At 51.7% G+C, this 26,187-nt stretch overlaps 1 protein-coding gene across 3 annotated transcripts in view; it reads right to left on the reverse strand.

The window, feature by feature from the left end:
* The window catches only part of LOC120029069 (schwannomin-interacting protein 1-like), a 55,061-nt gene extending 29,388 nt beyond the window's left edge, over positions 1-25,673 (reverse strand). For 2 of the 3 annotated variants that reach the window (XR_005473556.1, XM_038974373.1), the window contains exon 1: positions 24,669-25,673. Coding sequence is in view for 2 of the 3 variants with exons in the window: in XM_038974373.1 (XP_038830301.1) it covers positions 24,669-25,478 (810 nt within the window). In the remaining variant the exon portion in view is untranslated. Of the gene's footprint in view, positions 1-1,613; positions 1,898-24,668 lie in introns of those variants that run through there. The other variant, XM_038974374.1, reaches the window with a different exon arrangement.
* Positions 25,674-26,187: the final 514 nt, after the last annotated feature.

The raw sequence follows: 26,187 nt of genomic DNA on the forward strand, positions 1-26,187 counted from the left end.
AAAACACATGATAATAAACATAAACCCTTAAATATGTTATGCACACACACACACACACACACACACACACACACACACACACACACACACACACACACACACACACACACACACACACACACACACACACACACACACACACACACACACACAGAGAAAGAGAGAGACAGAAACACCTCACCCTTCCCAGACATCTATTGATCAGGCTCAGCCCAGGGGAAAGGGGAGGAGGAGGGACATTATTCCCTGAAGTCAAATGTGCGCTTAGCAACCGCCCTAGTCATCTGATTCCCAGACCCATCCCATAATACAAACACCAAACCCACTGGGATGTGCCTGACAGCCATGACACACAAACCCCTGCAAGATACGACAACCACTAATGACAGTCAGTCAGTATTACAAGATGGAAACCTTTGGGAATACACACATGCATACCAGTCCTACTGCAGTATCTTCTCCCCTGGAGGGGCAAGCTCAACCCCTGTTGCTCCACAACAGCTAACATAACACATCCTCTACTCTACTAACAGCTCTGTCTTCTAGCCTCAGCACATGTTATTTCACCTTTATTTAACTAGGCAAGTCATTTAAAAACTCATTCTTATTTACAAAGACGGCCTACCCCGGCCAAACCCGGACAACACTGGGTCAATTGTGCGCTGCCCTATGGGACTCCTGAGCGCGCCTGGTTGTGATACAGCCTGGAATCGAACCAGGGTCTGTAATGATGCCTCTAGCACTGAAATGCAGTGCTTTAGGAGCCCTAGTTGAGAGCGCTAGCCCCAGGTAGCCTCAGCACTAGCCCCAGCTAGCCTCAGCACTAGTCCCAGCTAGCCTCAGCACTAGCCCCAGCTAGCCTCAGCACTAGTCCCAGCTAGCCTCAGCACTAGTCCCAGCTAGTCTCAGCACTAGCCCCAGGTAGCCTCAGCACTAGTCCCAGCGAGTCTCAGCACTAGTCCCAGCTAGTCTCAGCACTAGTCCCAGCTAGTCTCAGCACTAGTCCCAGCTAGCCTCAGCACTAGTCCCAGCTAGCCTCAGCACAGCACTAGTCCCAGCTAGCCTCAGCACTAGTCCCAGCTAGCCTCAGCACTAGTCCCAGCTAGTCTCAGCACTAGTCCCAGCTAGTCTCAGCACTAGTCCCAGCTAGTCTCAGCACTAGTCCCAGCTAGCCTCAGCACTAGTCCCAGCTAGCCTCAGCACTAGTCCCAGCTAATCTCAGCACTAGTCCCAGCTAGCCTCAGCACTAGTCCCAGCTAGCCTCAGCACTAGTCCCAGCTAGTCTCAGCACTAGTCCCAGCTAATCTCAGCACTAGTCCCAGCTAACCTCAGCACTAGTCCCAGCTAGCCTCAGCACTAGTCCCAGCTAGTCTCAGCACTAGTCCCAGCTAGTCTCAGCACTAGTCCCAGCTAATCTCAGCACTAGTCCCAGCTAGCCTCAGCACTAGTCCCAGCTAGTCTCAGCACTAGTCCCAGCTAGCCTCAGCACTAGTCCCAGCTAGCCTCAGCACTAGTCCCAGCTAGCCGCAGCACTAGTCCCAGCTAGTCTCAGCACTAATCCCAGCTAGTCTCAGCACTAGTCCCAGCTAGTTTCAGTCAGTGTCCTGTTTTACCTGGTGAGAACAGTTTTCCTGGTGAACCATCCTTCACAGCATCCTAGACAGGCGCAGGCTTGCTACGCCTCGGTAATGACAACGGGAGTGGGTTCCCAAAGCTGCTGCGGTTTTCCGACTGAGACACAGGGGGAGGAGAGGGGGAAGAGATCCAGCCCCAATCCGGAAAGAGAGACCAGAGAGAGAGAGAGACTGACTGTATGTCTGCGTTCTGGTGTCACTCTCTACTGATCCTGCTGCTACTGATATGGCTGCTCCTCTCCTCTGTAGTGTCCTCTCTTTCTTTTTCCCTCTGTTGCTCTGTCTGTCTGAGAGAAGGGTAGGGTCTGATCACTTATTTTCCAAAAGAGAGGGAGGGGGAGAGAACTCAAAAAGGGAGGGGAGTGAGAAAGAGGAGGAGAAACAGAAAGGGAGAGTGAATTCCGTGGCCGTTTCTCTCCCTGCCGGAACGAACGGGGAAGGGGCAGACTGACTCATCACAGACACAGTCAGCCAATGGGGTGATAGAACAGGGTGGGGGGAGACAGGGTGAGGGATCAGAGGGGGAGGTGACCTTCTGCTGGTCTACAGAGCTAGAGCACAGAGGTGGAAACGGCCCACAGAGAGAGAGAGAGAGAGAGAGCGAGAGAGAGAGAGAGAGAGAGAGAGAGAGAGAGAGAGAGAGAGAGAGAGAGAGAGAGAGAGAGAGAGAGAGAAAGGTGGAGGAGGAAGGATGAGAGACGGGAGGAAGAGAAGTGACTCCCACACCAAACACCCTTTCATCTCAATCCCTAAATCTTCTCTAAGTGCTGAGACAGTATCCTAATGGTTACAATTTGAAGAGACCTATCTTAACTATAAGCAGTCCTTTTGGTGAGTTACAGGGGTATTTTCCATACTCTGCTGAGTAATCCACTCACTATACTTTTATCTATGACCTAATTACAGTATTTGGGGAGTATAAAAAGTCTGCAGGGCGTCTTTAAAAACTAAAAACTGTTTGAATGTATGACTAATGCCAAGAAGCACATATTCATATTCATAGGTTTTCACAACTTGTGAATAGTTGACTATTTTCTCAGCGTTGGTGTGTATGAGTATGACAGAATGTGTGTGTCTGTGTGTGCGTAGCTCCTTTCCTCTCTGTCCGTCTGTCTCTGTCCGTCCTCCTCCCTCTTCTCTGTCCCCCTGTGGTACAGGATTATAATCTGTCTGGAACAGATGGCCTCTCTATAATCCACCAGCAGGGAAGTCCACCCTGCCCTGGATAAACTCTTCTCGCTCTACCTTCCCCTCTGTCCCTCCATCTCTTTGTGTTTCTCCGTCTCTCTGTCCCTGACAAGTCAATGGCATGCATGTGACAACACTCTCACTGAATAAGCATGCCTGCCTTGCCACAGGGATTTCAGAGTATTCCACAAATATTCTAGATCAAAGTATATTGTTTTGTATTGGTTGTCCATGATGAAACAATAGCTTGGCTACTGTGTAGAAGGACAGAACGCTCTCTCCATCCATCAATATCTCTCTCCCACTGATGTCTCCCTCCCTCTCTCCCTCCCTCCTCTCTCCGGTCAGAGATAGACAGATGTCTCTCACACTGTATGTCCTCACTGGAACAGTGTATGTGATTGAGAGATCGCTCTCTCTGTCTGTTATTGATCTCTGTTGTGCAACGGTGGCGTTTATCGATAAGCCCAGTCCAGGGTTTAATGATCTGGAAGTAGATCGATGTCGTTCCTGGTCTGATCCGAGTGGCCAGGCTCTGGATCGTTGACTCTGGTCTGGAAGGGTCAACAGGGTTAACAGTGGCCCTCTGGGCTTATGGTAGAAAGTCCAATAAGACAGAGTAGAGAGGAACCCTACACACTACAGGTGTATTAGGACGGATCCAGTGTTTCAGTAGTATTAACCATCACACTGTCTTTTACTACTTCAAAAGGCTCACTGCTCCCTCTCTGGAATAGCAATACCACACTAATAAAACACAGTAGGAATATAAATCCTAAACAAACACACACACACACGCGCACACGTACACGCACACACGCGCACACACACGCGCGCACGGACAGACACATGCTCCCTGAGCTATGTTTTGACATGAGAGGATCCAGCCCCCACCTCTCTCCCCTCCATCACCATGGTAGCAGACACTTCCTGCTGACCTTCTGTTGGTTGTCAAGGTTTTGTGAATCTGAATCAAGGGCAAGGTGGACACACAAAGCACATCCACGCGCATATGAGACTGTTAACTCACACATGCGCACACACACACACGGACATACGCACCCACGCGCGTACACACACCACATGCACACGCACGCACGCACACACACACACACACACACACACACACACACACAGACACTCACACACACAGACAGGACAAATATCCAAAGATCTGATTATCTACTATACCTATTGGCAGCAGATTACGGCCCAACCCATCCAACACCAACAGGGAGTAGCCTAGATAGAGGTTATAATCTAGAGATTATAATCTGTAGATTCTGACTCTAACTGCTACAGAATTTCCATGGGGCTTTTCAGACCTGGCCACAAGAGAAGTAATTTAGAATATGTGAATATCATCATACTGTGCACTGTAAGGTATGTGTGTTAGAGTGACTTTTAATCTCTTTGAGAGTGTGTGTACATATGTGTGTGTGTGTGTGTGTGTGTGTGTGTGTGTGTGTGTGTGTGTGTGTGTGTGTGTGTGTGTGTGTGTGTGTGTGTTTGCTGTCCCTGTTTCCGAGGGTGTGTCACAGATACATGCATTCAAGCGGAAATAAGAAATACCTACAATCAGATCTGACCTGATCGATGGCCCCATGACATAAAACTGTAGACCAGATGAGAGGACAGAGACAGTTGGCTCTAGCTGATCCCAGGTCAGATATAACCTGATGGTTCCAGTTAGGTTTTGGATTTAGTAGGGTAATAACATAATGGAGGGCATATCTTATTCATTTATTGAACAAAGTTTCCTCTCTCTCTCTCTATTTATCTCCTTCTGCATCTTCTTGCTCTCCCTCCCTCCCTCTCCCTCCCCCACCCTCCCACCCACCCACCCACCCTTCCTCCCTACACCCCACCCAGTCTCCCTCCCTCCCTCCCTCCCTCCCTCCCTCCCTCCCTCCCTCCCTCCCTCCCTCCCTCCCTCCCTCCCTACAGCCCACCCAGTCTCCCTCCCTCCCTCCCTCCCTCCCTCCCTCCCTCCCTACAGCCCACCCAGTCTCCCTCCCTCCCTCCCTCCCTCCCTCCCTCCCTACAGCACAGATGCTTTTAGAGCTGACATTTTCTGTCAGTGTAAAAACACTGAATATTTAACCAGTGGGTCTCAGCAGGAGGAGAGGAGCCTGACTGAGACCCCCTCAGTAATGAGCTCTCTCTCCCCCTCGCTCCCTCTCTCTCTCTCTGATCATGTGGCTTCAGTTAGAGCCTGGCTAGCACTACAGAGGAGAGATCATTGATCTCAATGTGTATGTCTCTGGAAGAGACCCTCTATACATAAAGGTGGCACAATGGGACATATAATAGAGGATTCTCCATCTGACAAAAGAATATAATTTCCCCCCCCTCATTAGCAGTTGTGGGTTCGTTATGTTGTTGGAAGTGGGCTACAGTGATTGCTTTGGGGGATTCTCATTTGGGCAAAAGACTGTCCTCAACTCCTTTGTTCTTTCTCCTCCGTGACCTGAAAACCGATAAGTGGTCGAGTGGTCGAGGAGAGTTACTTACTTGTACAGAGGATGCCTCTCGCAGCAGGTAGCGCAAAAGTGTTTTAGAATCCGCCACACCCCCTTTCAATCAGCTGTTGTTTTCTCGAAGGACAAAAGGATGCACACATTTAAAAACCAGAAACTGGTGAGTGTTTTATCTGTAAAATGTCTGCCACAACTAGCAACATTTGTTTTATCACTTTAGACATTTATTTTGGGATTCCACTCCTGTAAATGTCATTTGCCTGATGACGCGAATGGAGAGGGAATCTCTTTTCATACAAGCGCATTTGTTTCCACGTTTCCTCTCCTCCTTTACTCGACTACCTTTGACCTTCAAAAATAGGCAAGGAAAGGATGGAGGAGATAGCAAAACCAATTGAGAAACTCCCAGTGTCCCTGTAAACTCCCTGTTAAGTTATGTTATGGGGAATAAGAGTCAGAGGGGTCAGTCTGTATAGCCTGGGTGTATAGTCAGTCTGTATAGTCTGGGTGTATAGTCAGTCTGTATAGCCTGGGTGTATAGTCAGTCTGTATAGCCTGGGTGTTTAGTTAGTCTGTATAGCCTAGGTGTATAGTTAGTCTGTATAGCCTGGGTGTTTAGTTAGTCTGTATAGCCTGACAATATAGTCAATCTGTATAGCCTAGGTGTATAGTCAGTCTGTATAGCCTGGGTGTATAGTCAGTCTGTATAGCCTAGGTGTATAGTCAGTCTGTATAGCCTGGGTGTATAGTCAGTCTGTATAGCCTGGGTGTTTAGTTAGTCTGTATAGCCTAGGTGTATAGTCAGTCTGTATAGCCTGGGTGTTTAGTCAGTCTGTATAGCCTGGGTGTATAGTCAGTCTGTATAGCCTGGGTGTTTAGTTAGTCTGTATAGCCTGGGTGTATAGTCAGTCTGTATAGCCTGGGTGTATAGTCAGTCTGTATAGTCTGGGTGTATAGTCAGTCTGTATAGCCTGGGTGTATAGTCAGTCTGTATAGCCTGGGTGTATAGTCAATCTGTATAGCCTGGGTGTATAGTTAGTCTGTATAGTCTGGGTGTATAGTTAGTCTGTATAGTCTGGGTGTACAGTCAGTCTGTATAGCCTGGGTGTATAGTCAGTCTGTATAGCCTGGGTGTATAGTCAGTCTGTATAGCCTGGGTGTATAGTCAATCTGTATAGCCTGGGTGTATAGTCAATCTGTATAGCCTGGGTGTATAGTCAGTCTGTATAGCCTGGGTGTATAGTCAATCTGTATAGCCTGGGTGTATAGTCAGTCTGTATAGCCTGGGTGTATAGTCAATCTGTATAGTCTGGGTGTATAGTCAGTCTGTATAGCCTGGGTGTATAGTCAATCTGTATAGCCTGGGTATTTAGTTAGTCTGTATAGCCTGGGTGTATAGTCAGTCTGTATAGCCTGGGTGTATAGTCAGTCTGTATAGCCTGGGTGTATAGTCAATCTGTATAGCCTGGGTGTATAGTCAGTCTGTATAGCCTGGGTGTATAGTCAATCTGTATAGCCTGGGTGTATAGTCAGTCTGTATAGCCTGGGTGTATAGTCAATCTGTATAGCCTGGGTGTTTAGTTAGTCTGTATAGCCTGACAATATAGTCAATCTGTATAGCCTAGGTGTATAGTCAGTCTGTATAGCCTGGGTATATAGTCAATCTGTATAGCCTGGGTGTATAGTCAATCTGTATAGCCTGGGTGTATAGTCAATCTGTATAGCCTGGGTGTTTAGTTAGTCTGTATAGCCTGACAATATAGTCAATCTGTATAGCCTAGGTGTATAGTCAGTCTGTATAGCCTGGGTATATAGTCAATCTGTATAGCCTAGGTGTATAGTCAGTCTGTATAGCCTGGGTATATAGTCAATCTGTATAGCCTGGGTGTATAGTTAGTCTGTATAGCCTGACAATATAGTCAATCTGTATAGCCTAGGTGTATAGTCAGTCTGTATAGCCTGGGTATATAGTCAATCTGTATAGCCTGGGTGTATAGTCAGTCTGTATAGCCTGACAATATAGTCAATCTGTATAGCCTAGGTGTATAGTCAGTCTGTATAGCCTGGGTATAGAGTCAATCTGTATAGCCTAGGTGTATAGTCAGTCTGTATAGCCTGGGTGTATAGTCAGTCTGTATAGCCTGGGTGTATGGTCAGTCTGTATAGCCTGGGTATATATTCAATCTGTATAACCTTGGTGTATAGTCAGTCTGTATAGTCTGGGTGTAACGAAAGTCGTCGGGAGAAGGAGAGGAGGACCAAAGTGCAGCGTGGTATGTATCCATAATACTTTTAATCAAGATGAATACACGAACAAAAACAACAGAACGACCAACGAACAGTTCTGACAGGTGCAACAAACACTAACCAGAAAATAATCACCCACCAACACAAGTGGGAAAACAGGGTACCTAAGTATGGCTCTCAATCAGAGACAACGATAGACAGCTGCCTCTGATTGAGAACCATACCAGGCCAAACACATAGAAATAGAAAACCTAGACCTAAAACATAGAATACCCACCCACATCACACCCTGACCAAACTAAAAATAGAAACATACAAAGCAATCTACGGTCAGGGCGTGACACTGGGTGTATAGTCAGTCTGTATAGCCTGGGTATATATTCAATCTGTATAACCTTGGTGTATAGTCAGTCTGTATTTTCTGGGTGCCAGTCTGTCAGAATGTCTCTTTCTGGTCAACAGGCTGTATAGTCATGCTGAGGATGTGTCAGGGCTACAGCTCTGTGTGTTCAGTGTGGCAGTGACAGATGATGCTCTCCACATGACCTGGCTACCAGCCTCATTCACATGCTGTCACACACAGGGAGGGAGAGGACGAAAGAACAGACACAGTCACACAGACAGACAGACAGACAGACAGACAGACAGACAGACAGACAGACAGACAGACAGACAGACAGACAGACAGACAGACAGACAGACAGACAGACAGACAGACAGACAGACAGACAGACAGACAGACAGACAGACAGACAGAGAGAGAGAGAGAGAGAGAGAGAGAGAGAGAGAGAGAGAGAGAGAGAGAGAGAGAGAGAGAGAGAGAGAGAGAGAGCTCAATTTTTGGCATGTAATACCAAGAAAACAGAAAACATCTCATGAGTTTGTGCATAAGAAAAGGACACTCTCTCTTTAAAGAGTTGCCCTGCGTTAGCAATGCATTCTGGCAGGGATAGAGTCTGTGTGTGTGTGTCTGCTCTGAACAGGACTTTTATTTTTAGCCTGGTATAAACAGACCCTGTTGGGAGGCCCTGTCTAGTGCCCGGTCCTCAGCCCACCTCAGCTCAAACACACACACATACACAACCACACCAATTCACCAGCGCTGCCGCGCCCCGCCCATGGTGGAGGGAAGAATGGAAAGAGAGAGAAAAAAAAGAGAGAGGGAGGGGGGTGAGAGTGGAGAGAGAGAGAACAAACACACACAAACCACTGTGCCTGACTCTGCCCTTTATTCTAGCGGTATACCCACTGACAGGTGATGGATGGCTGTTTCAACTCTGTCTTTGAGCTAAAACCATGCTGCCATTCTCTCCCTCTGCTTTGCTCTTTCCTCTCCCATGCTATAAAGCTATAGGGCTTTGCTCTTTCTTTTCCCATGCTATAAAGATATAGAGCTTTGCTCTGTCTTTTCCCATGCTATAAAGCTATAGGGCTTTGCTCTTTCTTCTCCCATGCTATAAAGCTATAGGGCTTTGCTCTTTCTTTTCCCATGCTATAAAGATATAGGGATTTGCTCTTTCTTTTCCCATGCTATAAAGATATAGGGCTTTGCTCTTTCTTTTCCCATGCTATAAAGATATAGGGCTTTGCTCTTTCTTCTCCCATGCTATAAAGCTATAGGGCTTTGCTCTTTCTTCTCCCATGCTATAAAGCTATAGGGCTTTGCTCTTTCTTTTCCCATGCTATAAAGATATAGGGATTTGCTCTTTCTTTTCCCATGCTATAAAGATATAGGGATTTGCTCTTTCTTTTCCCATGCTATAAAGATATAGGCCTTTGCTCTTTCTTTTCCCATGCTATAAAGATATAGGGCTTTGCTCTTTCTTTTCCCATGCTATAAAGCTATAGGGCTTTGCTCTTTCTTTTCCCATGCTATAAAGCTATAGGGCTTTGCTGTTTCTTCTCCCATGCTATAAAGATATAGGGCTTTGCTCTTTCTTCTCCCATGCTATAAAGATATAGGGCTTTGCTCTGTCTTTTCCCATGCTATAAAGATATAGGGCTTTGCTCTGTCTTTTCCCATGCTATAAAGATATAGGGCCTTGCTCTTTTCCTCTTATATTTTGTGATGTTAATCTATGGTCCCTCCCTCTCTTGTTCAAGCTATAAAACAGTACTCTCTCTCACTCTCTCTGTTTCTCTCTCTCCCTCTCTCTGTTCTGCAGTGACTGTGCAGAACGTTGAGTGACAGACACAGAGCTATAACCCAGCTCTTAACGGCAACATAAATCCCCATTTCCTCTGCACCATGCTCTGCCACTCTCAGCCCCTCCGCCCTTTCATCACACCAGCCCACGTTTTCTTAGGGGGGAGAGGGGAAGGCAAGGGAGGCAGAGAAAATGGTCTCCTGCTGTATTCTGCTTGTTCTGAGAGGGGGCCGTAATGTACTCTGACAGCTTGAGGAAAAAGACAATTAGCCGGGAACAGGACTGGGAGAAAGGGGGAGACAGGGAGGAGGGAGGGGGAGAGAACCAGGTGGAAAACAGTATGGAACTGGAGGAGAAGTGGGAGTCGGGGGAAAGGGTATTTGGCCAGAGGGCGAGTATACAGCAGGGTGGATGATCTAGTTACAATACATTGGGTCAAGGGTAGGTGTGAGGTTAGCAAAAAGGTAGGCATTTCTCTGATGACGGTAGTTTGTACTGTACATTTACATTTAGCCTTTTAAGTGAACAGCTCCACAACTCTCTGCTCTCTCTAGGAGCTCAGTGACTCACCGTGACTAAATCAAAGGAAGGGTGTGTGTGTGTGTGTGTGTGTATATGAGAGACGCTGATGGAATGCTCTGGTCTCCCTCCACACCGACCGGGACCCCGCACTGCAGCTGGCTCGCCTTGATGACATCACACCTAACTGCTTATCCCAGGCTATCTAGGCTATGTGGCGTACACTGAACTGATACCCAGGGAGATAGATTGAATGTAGAAGGGAGGGAAGAGCAGTCAAGCTGTGAGTGTGTGTGTGTGTTAGCATGTCATTACTAGGCGGGGTCATCGAGACCGTCACTGATAGAACTGCACGTTGACATCTATTGAGAGCGGATGTGATTGTGTGTGTTTCCTGTGCCAGTCCTGTGTAGCTCCTAACACCAGAGCCAAACCTGATGACCCTGCAACGTATTTGTTTCCATGTGTTGTACAGTACGTGCGATCAGTATTCTGCTCCCTCTCTATATATTGTATCAGTGAAAGTTTGTAAATGTCAGGGCCAGGTGTGTGTGTGACGCAGAGATGGTGGTTGTGATCAGACACATGGTCATGTTAGAACAGCTAGACCACAGCACAGTTCCCCACCCACTGACTCCAACACTCTTTGACCACAAACTCTCAAGGTGCCTAAAACATGTCCACACAACATCAATGACCGTACAGGGTCCTGACCAAACCACACGAGCTGAACTTATACAGGGCTGACCACACACGGTTACAGAGCCAACGGCATTAGCACCAGACAAGTCACTGGGACGCAGTCTAAGTCTGTGTTGTAGCTGCCAGGTGGTTTAGTCCTCAAGCACATCTCCTCCACCACAACACAACACTGCTCCAGGCCAACAGCTAAATCAGACCCCTCGCTGAACAGAACAAACCTCTGATTATGTCCACTGCAAAGTCACGACCGCCAGACAGAGACAACAGAGCAGAGAGGACAGAGCCTGACTGACTATATTACCACAGAGTTACAATGTTGCCGGATTGTCACAATGTATTGGTTCAAACTGGATCTTAGTCAGGTCAAACTCTCTCAGGTGGAAACATGGCATGCAAGAGGGTATGGTAGTAATGTAGTCATTAGCACAGGAAACTAAGTATGATGACAGGGGTGGTTTTTGAGTAAGACAGAGAGACAGAGAGAACAGCCTGACCAGTGAGTCCCAGGTAGTAATAAAGCATCGTGGCTGGGATCATCCCCCTCTTCTCTCCTCCTCCAAGACACACCTGCTCTTTGTTAGACGCCACATAGCAGACAGTGGTGGAGAATATTAAACACCCCTCCGACTACTGAAAGACACGTGGTCTTTCTCTGTCCTGGGTCTATGGTGAAACACACAGGCTCTTCGTTCTCTCTGTGTATGTACTGTGGAACGCTGGGTCTATGAAAGAGTAAAATCTACAGTCCTCTACAAAGAAACCGTATGAAAAAATACATGTTCTATGTACAATAACACATTGAAGTAACTGACAATATCATTCGTCAAAAAGGATAAGCACAATCATAAAGTGTGCAAAACGATCTAAAGAACAAGTTATAATCCAAAGTACAATGTTTATACTAAGGTGACCACCCCTGACATGAGAGGAGTGGACTTTTACCTGGGTGTACTGCCCAACTTGCTGTGTGGAATCCAAGGTTAAGCTGCAAACTCTTCCACTAAAAAAACGATCTTCCCAGCCGCTGGCGATCGCTCACAGGAAAATTAGAGAAAAGCCAGAACCTTGAAGCAGTAACAGAAACGTGTGTAGAGCACCAGCAGGAGAGAGAGAAAACAGTCCGACTTTGAAGCCTGGACAGCACGGTCTGCCCACAGCGCGAGTGTGTGAGGAGTGTGTAGGAGGCCGGGCGTGCTGGAGCGGGTACTGACACACACAGGCGGGTTAGGGAGAGTCCCAGACGCTTGGGGGCTGAACCAGACACCGGAGCCCCAGCACCTGGCCATGGCCCTGCCCACCTCTAACCCCCCTTTCCCTCCCCTGGTCTGGACCTTTCCCTCCCACCCACCCTCCACCTGATCCTAGCCTATCCACTCCCACCTCTTAACCCTGTCACCAAACACCTCCACCCAACCTACATCCACTCTCTGCTGCCCTCTATCCAACCCCCATCAACTCTCTGCTGCCCTCTACCCAAACCCATCCACTCTCTCCTGCCCTCCACCCAACCCCCATCAACTCTCTGCTGCCCTTTACCCAACCCCCAATCACTCTCTGCTGCCCTCTACCCAACCCCCATATACTCTCTGCTGCCCTCTACCCAACCCCCATCCACTCTCTCCTGCCCTTTACCCAACCCCCATCAACTGCCTGCTGCCCTCTACCCAACCCCCATCCACTCTCTGCTGCCCTCCACACAACCCCCATTCACTCTCTGCTGCCCTCTACCCAACCCCCATCACTCTCTGCTGCCCTCTACCCAACCCCATCCACTCTCTGCTGCCCTCTACCCAACCCCCATCTACTCTCTGCTGCCCTCTACCCAATCCCCATCCACTCTCTGCTGCCCTCTACCCAAACCCCATCACTCGCTACTGCCCTCTACCCAACCCCCAACCACTCTCTGCTGCCCTCTATCCAACCCCCATCCACTCTCTGCTGCCCTCTACCCAACCCCATCTACTCTCTGCTGCCCTCCACCCAACCCCCATATACTCTCTGCTGTCCTCTATCCAACCCCCATCAACTCTCTGCTGCCCTCCACCCAACCCCCAGCCACTCTCTGCTGCCCTCTACCCAACCCACATACTCTCTGCTGCCCTCTACCCAACCCCCATCACTCTCTGCTGCCCTCTACCCAACCCCCATCCACTCTCTGCTGCCCTCTACCCAACCCACATACTCTCTGCTGCCCTCTATCCAACCCCCATCAACTCTGCTGCCCTCTACCCAACCCCCATTTACTCTCTGCTGCCCTCCACCCAACCCCCATCTACTCTCTGCTGCCCTCCACCCAACCCCCATCAACTCTCTGCTGCACTCTACCCAAACCCCATCCACTCTCTCCTGCCCTCTACCCAACCCCCATTTACTCTCTGCTGCCCTCCACCCAACCCCCACCTCTCTCTGCTGCACTCTACCCAACCCCCATCCACGCTCTCCTGCCCTCTACCCAACCCCCTCTACTCTCTGCTAGCCTCTACCAAACCCCCTCTACTCTCTGCTGCCCTCCACCAAATCCCCCATCCACTCTCTGCTGCACTCTACCCAACCCCCATCCACTCTCTCCTGCCCTCTACCCACCCCCTCTATTCTCTGCTAGCCTCTACCCAACCCCCTCTACTCTCTGCTGCCCTCCACCCAACCCCTATCCACTCTCTGATGCCCTATACTCAACCCTTATCCACTCTCTGCTGCCCTCTACCCAACCCCCATCTATTCTCTGCTGCCCTCCACCCAACCCCCATCCACTCTCTGCTGCCCTCTACCCAACACCATTTACTCTCTGCTGCCCTCTATCCAATCCCCATCCACTCTCTCCTGCCCTCTACCCGAACCCCATCACTCACTACTGCCCTCTACCCAACCCCCATCTACTCTCTGCTGCCCTCTATCCAATCCCCAACCACTCTCTCCTGCCCTCTACCCACCCCCTCTATTCTCTGCTAGCCTCTACCCAACCCCCTCTACTCTCTGCTGCCCTCCACCCAACCCCTATCCACTCTCTGCTGCCCTCAACGCAACCCTTATCCACTCTCTGCTGCCCTCTACCCAACCCCATCCACTCTCTGCTGCCCTCTATCCAACCCCCATCCACTCTCTGCTGCCCTCTACCCAACCCCCACCCACTTTCTGCTGTCCTCTATCCAACCCCCATCAACTCTCTGCTGCCCTCCACCCAACCCCTAGCCACTCTCTGCTGCCCTCCACCCAACATCCACCTACTCTCTACTGCCCTCTACCCAACCCCATCCACTATCTACTGCCCTCTACCCAACCTCGTCCAGTATCTACTGCCCTCTACCCAACCCCATCCACTCTCTGCTGCCCTCTACCCAACCCCATCCACTCTCTGCCGCCCTCTACCCAACCCCCATCTACTCTCTGCTGCCCTCCACCCAACCCCCATCCACTCTCTGCTGTCCTCTACCCAACCCCCATCTACTCTCTGCTGCCCTCCACCCAACCCCATCTACTCTCTGCTGCCTTCTACCCAACCCCCATCTACTCTCTGCTGCCCTCCACCCAACCCCATCCACTCTCTGCTGTCCTCTATCCAACCCCCAGCCACTCTCTGCTGCCCTCCACCCAACCCCCACCCACTCTCTGCTGCCCTCTACCCAACCCCCACCTACACTCTGCTGCCCTCCACCCAACCCCCATCCACTCTCTGCTGCCCTCTACCCAACCCCATCCACTCTCTACTGCCCTCTACCCAACCCCCATCACTCGCTACTGCCCTCTACCCAACCCCCAACCACTCTCTGCTGCCCTCTATCCAACCCCCATCCACTCTCTGCTGCCCTCTACCAAACCCCATCTACTCTCTGCTGCCCTCCACCCAACCCCCATATACTCTCTGCTGTCCTCTATCCAACCCCCATCAACTCTCTGCTGCCCTCCACCCAACCCCCAGCCACTCTCTGCTGCCCTCTACCCAACCCACATACTCTCTGCTGCCCTCTACCCAACCCCCATCACTCTCTGCTGCCCTCTACCCAACCCCCAACCACTCTCTGCTGCCCTCTACCCAACCCACATACTCTCTGCTGCCCTCTATCCAACCCCCATCAACTCTCTGCTGCCCTCTACCCAACCCCCATTTACTCTCTGCTGCCCTTCACCTAACCCCCATCTACTCTCTGCTGCCCTCCACCCAACCCCCATCCACTCTCTGCTGCACTCTACCCAAACCCCATCCACTCTCTCCTGCCCTCTACCCAACCCCCATTTACTCTCTGCTGCCCTCCACCCAACCCCCACCTCTCTCTGCTGCACTCTACCCAACCCCCATCCACTCTCTCCTGCCCTCTACCCAACCCCCTCTACTCTCTGCTAGCCTCTACCAAACCCCCTCTACTCTCTGCTGCCCTCCATCCAACCCCCATCTACTCTCTGCTGCCCTCCACCCAACCCCCATTCACTCTCTGCTGCACTCTACCCAAACCCCATCCACTCTCTCCTGCCCTCTACCCAACCCCTATTTACTCTCTGCTGCCCTCCACCCAACCCACACCTCTCTCTGCTGCACTCTACCCAACCCCCATCCACTCTCTCCTGCCCTCTACCCACCCCTCTATTCTCTGCTAGCCTCTACCCAACCCCCTCTACTCTCTGCTGCCCTCCACCCAACCCCTATCCACTCTCTGATGCCCTATACGCAACCCTTACCCACTCTCTGCTGCCCTCTACCCAACCCCCATCTACTCTCTCCTGCCCTCCACCCAACGCCCATCCACTCTCTGCTGCCCTCTACCCAACACCATTAACTCTCTGCTGCCCTCTATCCAATCCCCATCCACTCTCTGCTGCCCTCTACCCGAACCCCATCACTCACTACTGCCCTCTACCCAACCCCCATCTACTCTCTGCTGCCCTCTATCCAATTCCCAACCACTCTCTCCTGCCCTCTACCCACCCCCTCTATTCTCTGCTAGCCTCTACCCAACCCCCTCTACTCTCTGCTGCCCTCCACCCAACCCCTATCCACTCTCTGCTGCCCTCTACGCAACCCTTATCCACTCTCTGCTGCCCTCTACCCAACCCCCATCTACTCTCTGCTGCCCTCTACCCAACCCCATCCACTCTCTGCTGCCCTCTATCCAACCCCCATCCACTCTCTGCTGCCCTCTACCCAACCCCCACCCACTTTCTGCTGTCCTCTATCCAACCCCCATCAACTCTCTGCTGCCCTCTACCCAACCCCCATCCACTCTCTGCTGCCCTCCACCCAACCCCCACCCACTCTCTGCTGCCCTCAACCCAACCCCCATCTACTTTCTACTGCCCTCTACCCAACCCCATCCACTATCTACTGCCCTCTACCCAACCCCGTCCAGTATCTACTGCCCTCTACCCAACCCCATACACTCTCTGCTGCCCTCTACCCAACCCCATCCACTCTCTGCTGCCCTCTACCCAACCCCCATCTACTCTCTGCTGCCCTCCACCCAACCCCCATCCACTCTCTGCTGTCCTCTACCCAACCCCCATCTACTCTCTGCTGCCCTCTACCCAACCCCATCTACTCTCTGCTGCCTTCTACCCAACCCCCATCTACTCTCTGCTGCCCTCCACCCAACCCCATCCACTCTCTGCTGTCCTCTATCCAACCCCCACCTACTCTCTGCTGCCCTCCACCCAACCCCCATCCACTCTCTACTGCTCTCTACCCAACCCCCATCATTCTCTGCTGCCCTCCACCCAACCCCCACCCACTCTCTGCTGCCCTCTACCCAACCCCCACCTACTCTCTGCTGCCCTCCACCCAACCCCCATCCACTCTCTGCTGCCCTCTACCCAACCCCATCCACTCTCTACTGCCCTCTACCTAACCCCATCCACTCTCTGCTGCCCTCTACCCAACCCCATCCACTCTCTGCTGCCCTCTACCCAACCCCCACCTACTCTCTGCTGCCCTCCACCCACCCCCATCCACTCTCTACTGCTCTCTACCCAACCCCCATCATTCTCTGCTGCCCTCTACCCAACCCCCATCACTCTCTGCTGCCCTCTACCCAACCCCCATCCACTCTCTACTGCCCTCTACCCAACCCCCATCTACTCTCTGCTGCCCTCCACCCAACCCCCATCCACTCTCTGCTGTCCTCTACCCAACCCCCATCTACTCTCTGCTGCCCTCCACCCAACCCCATCCACTCTCTGCTGCCCTCTACCCAACCCCCATCTACTCTCTGCTGCCCTCCACCCAACCCCATCCACTCTCTGCTGCCCTCTACCCAACCCCCACCTACTCTCTGCTGCCCTCCACCCACCCCCATCCACTCTCTACTGCTCTCTACCCAACCCCCATCATTCTCTGCTGCCCTCTACCCAACCCCAATCACTCTCTGCTGCCCTCTACCCAACCCCCATCCACTCTCTACTGCCCTCTACCCAACCCCATCCCCTCTCTACTGCCCTCCACCCAACCCCCATCCACTCTCTGCTGTCCTCTACCCAACCCCCATCTACTCTCTGCTGCCCTCCACCCAACCCCATCCACTCTCTGCTGCCCTCTACCCAACCCCCATCTACTCTCTGCTGCCCTCCATCCAACCCCATCCACTCTCTGCTGTCCTCTATCCAACCCCCATCAACTCTCTGCTGCCCTCCACCCAACCCCCAGCCACTCTCTGCCGCCCTCCACCCAACCCCCACCTACTCTCTCCTGCCCTCCACCCAACCCCCATCCACTCTCTGCTGCCCTCTACCCAACCCCATCCACTCTCTACTGCCCTCTACCTAACCCCCATCCACTCTCTGCTGCCCTCTACCCAACCCCATCCACTCTCTGCTGCCCTCCACCCAACCCCCATTCACTCTCTACTGCTCTCTACCCAACCCCCATCATTCTCTGCTGCCCTCCACCCAACCCCCACCCACTCTCTGCTGCCCTCTACCCAACCCCCACCTACTCTCTGCTGCCCTCCACCCAACCCCCATCCACTCTCTGCTGCCCTCTACCCAACCCCATCCACTCTCTACTGCCCTCTACCTAACCCCATCCACTCTCTGCTGCCCTCTACCTAACCCCATCCACTCTCTGCTGCCCTCTACCCAACCCCATCCACTCTCTGCTGCCCTCTACCCAACCCCCACCTACTCTCTGCTGCCCTCCACCCACCCCCATCCACTCTCTACTGCTCTCTACCCAACCCCCATCATTCTCTGCTGCCCTCTACCCAACCCCCATCACTCTCTGCTGCCCTCTACCCAACCCCCATCCACTCTCTACTGCCCTCTACCCAACCCCATCCACTCTCTACTGCCCTCCACCCAACCCCCATCCACTCTCTGCTGTCCTCTACCCAACCCCCATCTACTCTCTGCTGCCCTCCACCCAACCCCATCCACTCTCTGCTGCCCTCTACCCAACCCCCATCTACTCTCTGCTGCCCTCCACCCAACCCCATCCACTCTCTGCTGTCCTCTATCCAACCCCCATCAACTCTCTGCTGCCCTCCACTCAACCCCCAGCCACTCTCTGCTGCCCTCCACCCAACCCCCATCCACTCTCTACTGCCCTCTACCCAACCCCATCCACTCTCTACTGCCCTCCACCCAACCCCCATCCACTCTCTGGTGTCCTCTACCCAACCCCCATCTACTCTCTGCTGCCCTCCACCCAACCTCATCCACTCTCTGCTGCCCTCCACCCAACCCCATCCACTCTCTGCTGTCCTCTATCCAACCCCCATCAACTCTCTGCTGCCCTCCACCCAACCCCCATCCACTCTCTGCTGCCCTCCACCCAACCCCCATCCACTCTCTGCTGCCCTCTACCCAACCCCATCCACTCTCTGCTGCCCTCTACCCAACCCCTACCTACTCTCTGCTGCCCTCTACCCAACCCCCACCTACTCTCTGCTGCCCTCCACCCAACCTACATCCACTCTCTGCTGCCCTCCACCCAACCCCCATTCTCTCTCTGCTGCCCTCTACCCAACCCCATCCACTCTCTGCTGCCCTCTACCCAACCCCCATCCACTCTCTGCTGCCCTCTACCCAACCCCAGCCACTCTCTGCTGCCCTCTACCCAACCCCATCCACTCTCTGCTGCCCTCTACCCAACCCCATCCACTCTCTGCTGCCCTCTACCCAACCCCATCCACTCTCTGCTGCCCTCTACCCAACCCCCACCTACTCTCTGCTGCCCTCTACCCAACCCCCACCTACTCTCTGCTGCCCTCCACCCAACCTACATCCACTCTCTGCTGCCCTCTACCCAACCCCCATCCACTCTCTGCTGCCCTCTACCCAACCCCATCCACTCTCTGCTGCCTTCTACCCAACCCCATCCACTCTCTGCTGCCCTCTACCCAACCCCATCCACTCTCTGCTGCCCTCCACACAACCCCATCCACTCTCTGCTGCCCTCTACCCAACCCCATCCACTCTCTGCTGCCCTCTACCCAACCCCATCCACTCTCTGCTGCCCTCTACCCAACCCCATCCACTCTCTGCAGCCCTCTACCCAACCCCATCCACTCTCTGCTGCCCTCTACCCAACCCCATCCACTCTCTGCAGCCCTCTACCCAACCCCATCCACTCTCTGCTGCCCTCTACCCAACCCCATCCACTCTCTGCGGCCCTCCACCCAACCCCATCCACTCTCTGCTGCCCTCTACCCAACCCCATCCACTCTCTGCTGCCCTCTACCCAACCCCATCCCAACCCCACTTCATCTCTCTCTCTAACTTCCATTCTTTCTTTCCCCCCGCTCTATCTTTCCCTCTACTCTATCATCATTCCCCAGTGTTTTGCTTGTGGTTCTATATATCCTCTATGAGTGCCTGCACTAGAAACTTCTCTTACCCTACAATCTTCTCCCCCCGCCTCTCTCTCTCTCAACGTGGCACAGGGCTGACTGCAGTCTGAGGGTAGCGGTTAGTACTGGAGCGCTCAGGGCAGGGTTCAGACACAGAACAACAAGCACATAATCACAGAGTCCAAACAGAGAGAGACATAGGGAGAGGCTGAGAGAGAAAAAAGAGAAGGAGAGATTGAGAGAAGGCAAACCCTTCAAGTCTCTCTCACTCGCACCTCTCTCTCTTCCCTTGCTTCAACACACTACATACTTCTGTTTCCTCAGCCATGTGAGCTTATCTAGGACAGCTTGTTCCACTCTTCCTCTGTTGATTCAGGCTTTGTCTCTCCTGCGTGCTTGTAGATAGCGACAGCTTGAGGAAAACGTTCCTGTAATGTTGTCATTCCATTACTTTAGTCAGCCACAGAGCTGATCTAACAGGGTCAATGGTAAATGCTGATATTTTTATCCCTCCTCTGATCCGGTGATAAAACCTGACAGGGAAACAGACTGATGTTGCCTGCCCTGCCAGAAACGTGTGTATCAGTGCATGTGGGTGGTGTGTTGTCAAGTTAATGTGCATGTTTTTTTAACTCACCAGGAAGCATTAGTCAGTGTGCATATTAATTTCTTTGCTGTGTGGTGATATGCTACGGATGTGAGTCCTGTGAGATATGTTGCTACACATGCAGAGATACAAACAGACAGAAATGTGTGTTCGCATGTTGAAGTGTTGAGTGTTTTTATCTATGTGCTAGCCTCGTGCTGATACTTGCAATACATGCTGAGTGATTTAGCTCAAAGGCACATTCTGTTGAAAATATGTACAAGTATGATTGTGTGTATGTGTGTCACACAAAACTGAAGTTGGAACACATGCTGAGCCATGTTGCACTGAATACATTATGTGTGTGTGCGTGCAGACTTGTGTGTGTACCACAGGAGGTCGGGGGCACCTTAATTGGGGAGGACTGGCTCGTGGTAATGGCTGGAGCGAAATAGTGGAATGGTATCAAACACATGGTTTGTTTGATGCCATTTTTGTTTGACGCCATTCCACATGCTCTGTTCTAGACATTATTATGAGCCGTCCTCCCCTCAGCAGCCTCCTCTGGTGTGTAGGTTTATATACATGTAGCTTCAGGCCGAGCTCCTCCCTCCCTATCTCCCTGCTCTTCCACTGGTATGTGAGTGATGGGAGGGGCGCTGCATGTCACAACATAGCTTCACTACTGAGCACACCGTCTACCCACAGGCTATGACTGGATCTGTGCTCGTGTGTCTGAATAAATGTATATATTTTCTCAGACATGAGTGTCCTATAGGCCTTTACACATGTGAATGCAGTACTAAATATACAGACGTGTGTATTAAAATACCTTTCCTATGAGGTAAATGATTTCACAGCCTCTGAAGCACACAGGTCTTCACTGACTCTTTAACCTGGTTAACCTGGTTATGAAGGATAACATTATTGTTTTGGTTTGGGTGGAGTGGACCGCCACGTGCCACCACACCTTACCCCTCGACCTCCTCACCTCAAATTCTTTCCCCTTTCTAGTTCCTTACCAAGATCCAGGGGGAGGAGGGAGATATTAGAGAGTGGAAACCACACCCCTGTTCCACCCTAACTAAACACAGCTATTAACACCAGTGGTTCATGGTTCCAATAGCACAGAGTCACGCAGAAACAGACTGACTGGCTCTGTGGTGTATGGGCAGCAGGCAGCAGGCAGCAGGCAGCAGGCAGGCTGAACGGTGGTCATACTGTAGCTCCACACAGCCAGCCACATTAATCAACACTTCCTTTCCCAGCCGGCAAACACCGTGGAGACGGTTGCCATGGCAATGAAAGGCCGGCTAGCAGGAAACGGACACACCTAAGGGATTGATGTGTGTGCGTGACTGGCCCAGGGTCTGGTCTTACTATCGTAGCTGAGGTTCAGTACAAGTAGCTGGCACATGTAGATGTGGCAAACTGTAGATAACACATACAAATGTATATTGTCTGTCTGCACTAATAAAGTATACACCCTACCTCCAGCCCTCTTAAAAGCCCAGCTGTTCTGGAGGATCTTCTGAAGCTCTCTCAGAGGACCGCAAACCCATCCATGCCAGCCTCCCCCACCCCTCTCCCCCTCCGTCTGGCTGGGCTGTGGGTGGCCTGAGTGGATGTCTTCAAATGTAACATGTTAGAAGCTCCCTCCTCTCCTCTCCCACCAGACACTCCCATCCTCAATAAAGACATGTCTTCATCCTCTCACAGTATCCTGAATCTGTGAATCGCAATGATATTCCCATGTTGGGGAATAGCAGAAGTGCCCCCGGATGTTGGAATTCATACAGGAAATAAGCTTGTTTCAGTCCAACCGTCATCTCTCCTCTCCTCTCTCCTCCGAACTCAGTCAGGATTACACGGCTATTTACAGTTCCTTATCTACGCAGGGACATCACCATTCCATGGCCTAGTATACGGTCCAGAAACTGTAGGTGTTATCAGTAGGCCCTGTGTCACTAAACCTTATACAAACCAAGTGTGTATGTGTATGTATGTGTGTGTATGTATGTGTGTGTGTGCAAGTGTGTGTGTGTGTACGTGTGTATGTGTGTGTGTGTGTGTGTGTGCGCGTGCGCCAACTATAACCACTACTATTCTCTACAGTACTCTGACATTCTTACCTCTGCTCGGCCCCTTATCCCAGAGAGAGAGAGAGTTAGGTGGAAGGAGGGAGGCAGACTTCCCCCATAGAAGGCCTGTGGAATACCATGAGCTGACCTGCTTCACAGAGAACACAGGTAATGAACATTGACGCAAGCGGATAACCCATACTGTAGATACAGCATGGTACTGGAGATACCATCTCTCACCCTTTCTCCCTCTCTGTCATCCCCCTCCCCCTCCCACCCCCCCACATTCCAGACATGCCTTAGAGATAGAGGCCTCCAGGATGGTCACACAACGACAGCAGCAGCAGCTATTGTCTGTCAGGACTGAGAGGAGTGGCTTGGGTGTTAGCATGCCAAAGGAGCCTCACTGCTCTCCTCCTCTCTCTCAGACCACACACAAACAAACACGAACAAACAAATAGACAAACTCAAGCAGACACAAATTTAAACAAGAGTGACTCAAAAGTGCTGACCTCAATAGGCAACAAACAGTGTGTGTGTCAGATTTGACAAGATTAGAGCATACTCTATAACCACATCGCCCAGCCCTCTTCACACCTAACCACAAGCTGACAATCAACCATAAAACATTCATCAGAAGCAACATTCTCTATGCCTGGTTGATGTCATGTAAAAAACAACTCCAATATGTAGCCTGTCAACCTGCCAGTGCCAGACCTGGATGTAGCTTGTGGATCTGAAATCCTGCAGAGGTGAGTCATATGACACTGCAACAGCACCCTCTGCTGGGCGAAACACAAAATCACCAAAACAAATGATCCATCTAATAGGCATGTCTTGTTTCCTGCCACATCCTCATACTCACAGGCCGTAGACCAGGGGAGGACAACAGGAGTTCCTGGGTTTTATTTTGCTCCAACACTCCTGATTAAACGTAATCAACTAATCAGGATCTTCAATTTAGCTGTGATAGTGCTGGTCCCTCCCAGACTGGAGTTGCCCAGCCCTGCAGTGTTTTAGCATGCTCCTCCAGCTGCAGACTGACTGGGAGCTGAGAAGGAGTCAGGACTCCAGGCTGCAGCACACAGCTGGCACACAGCTGGCAGCAGCAGCACACAGCTGGCAGCAGCAGCACATAGCTAGCAGCAGCACATACTGTAACTGGCAGCAGCAGCACACAGCTGGCAGCAGCACATAGCTAGCAGCAGCACATACTTTAGCTGGAAGCAGCACATAGCTAGCAGCAGCACATACTTTAGCTGGAAGCAGCACATAGCTAGCAGCAGCACATACTTTAGCTGGAAGCAGCACATAGCTAGCAGCAGCACATACTGTAACTGGCAGCAGCAGCACACAGCTGGCAGCAGCACATAGCTAGCAGCAGCACATACTTTAGCTGGAAGCAGCACATAGCTAGCAGCAGCACATACTGTAGCTGGCAGCAGCATATAGCTAGCAGCAGCACACAGCTGGCAGTAGCACATAGCTAGCAACAGCACACAGCTAGCAGCAGCACATAGCTAGCAACAGCACACAGCAAGCAGCAGCACATAGCTAGCAACAGCACACAGCTAGCAGCAGCACATAGCTAGCAACAGCACATAGCTAGCAGCAGCACATAGCTAGCAACAGCACACAGCAAGCAGCAGCACATAGCTAGCAACAGCACACAGCTAGCAGCAGCACATAGCTTAGTGCCACAATACCCCACTAATCTCTCCTTATCCCAGCATTCCTGCACACATATAATATTCCCCGAGTCCACCTGACACAGATAACTGTCGGATTACCGCATGACGCAATCCTCAGGGATCACAGAGAAAGCAGGAAAACATGACAGTGAACATGTTCAACAAACCCCCCCACACACAGCAGGGTGGGAGTCCTTTAGAACCTGGAGTCTGGAGATATATTGTGCTGTTGCAATTATTGCGCGTATAAATACCAGCTTTCTACTATCTGTGAAAACAACAATAGCACAGGCCTAGTGACCCACAACCTCTTTCCATGTCTGAGGGATCTCACGCACCACTTCATACAATATCTGGCTTGATTTGTCCCACCATGACTGACATCCTCACAACTGACACGCTTCCAAGCTTCATCCTACACCATCCAACACCAAGTCACAGAAATCGCAAACACACACACACACACACACACACACACACACACACACACACACACACACACACACACACACACACACACACACACACACACACACACACACACACACACACACACACACACACACACACACACACACAGACATGCCTGCATACACACACACAGACAAACGTCTCCACTCACTGAGGTGTAGGCGGTCTTTCCCAGGCTGTGGTTGTGATTGAGGTTCTGGTTCTCCTGCTCTCTGCTCTGCAGCCCCGCCAGGTGTCTCTCCAGAGCTGCCCAGTCCATGGTGGGCAGAGACTCTTCCTCCACAATCTCCTCCTCTCTGTATCCCCCCATCCGTCCTCCTATTCCCCCTCCTCCACCAACACCCCCTCCTCCAACGCCGCCTCTGACCCGGCTGGAGCGCCTGTGGCTGGGCTTGGTGGCCCCCGTGCCCCTGGGTAGGGGCCTGGTAGGGGAGTGGGGCAGGATCAGGTTGCCATTCTGTTTCAGTTCCTCAGGCACGGCAGCAGCGAAGGTGGCTGTGTGTCCACTGTGAGTAGGAAGGGGTGGAGGCTTCACATCCTGGAACTCCTCAGCCAGACTGCGGCTGTTCACTGGCTTCCTGAAGCCTCCGCCTGGCGCACCAACCACAACCCCACCCTCCTCCTGGCCAGGGGACTGCTGGGAGCTGTAGTCGTCCCCGTACTCGCTCTTCCACTCCTCAATCACCTTCTTCTTGTACTCCTGGTAGTCCTCATCCCCCTCATAGTCCTCATCCTCCAGGGTTGCCAGATCCAGGGAGGGAGAGGATTTGTAGTCCCCTTCTAAGGTTGCCAGTTCCAAAGATGGGGAGGATTTGTAGTCATCCAGGGTTGCCAGTTCCGGGGATGGGGAGGACTTGTAGTCCTCCAGGCATGCCAGGTCTAAGGAGGGAGAACAGGGTGTCACCTTGTTGGAGTTGGACTCGGAGCTGGAGCGACTGGAGGCGTCGCTCCCCAAGTCCATGCCATCCTCCCGGTAGTCCTGCAGTGGAGAGAGAAAGAGGGATGGAGAGAAAGGAGGGAGAGAGGAGGAATGGAGAAAAAGAGATATAAATAGAGGTAAGAACGAATGAGAGGTTGGAAAGAGAAATTATGATATTGACATACAGATAGAGGTTGAAAGAGAGAGAGGGAGGGGAGAGAGGAAGAGAGAGAGAAACAAACAGAATTTAGGGAAGAGTGCACACAGAGATTACTGTTGTGGTTTGAGACCAACAACCACAGAACACTTCCTGCCCCAGTAGAACTTCCTTCCTCTACATTCATTTCCTTGGCACCGTTCCAGTCCCTCTCTGACGCACTCTCTCCTCTCCTCCCAGGCACACTCTCTCCTCTCCTCTCCTCTCCTCTCCTCTCCTCTCCTCTCCTCTCCTCTCCTCTCCTCTCCTCTCCTCTCCTCTCCTCTCCTCTCCTCTCCTCTCCTCTCCTCTCCGAGACAACCTCTCCTCCTCTCCTCCCAAACACACTCTCTCTTCTCTTCTCCTCCCTGAGACAACCTCTCCTCTCCTCTCTGAGACAACCTCTCCTCTCCTCCCAGACACTCTCTCTTCTCCTCTCCTCTCTGAGACAACCTCTCCTCTCCTCCCTGAGACAACCTCTCCTCTCCTCTCTGAGACAACCTCTCCTCTCCTCCCAGACACTCTCTCTTCTCCTCTCCTCTCTGAGACAACCTC

Source organism: Salvelinus namaycush, chromosome 34 (assembly GCF_016432855.1).
Source record: "Salvelinus namaycush isolate Seneca chromosome 34, SaNama_1.0, whole genome shotgun sequence".
Classification (NCBI taxonomy): domain Eukaryota; kingdom Metazoa; phylum Chordata; class Actinopteri; order Salmoniformes; family Salmonidae; genus Salvelinus; species Salvelinus namaycush.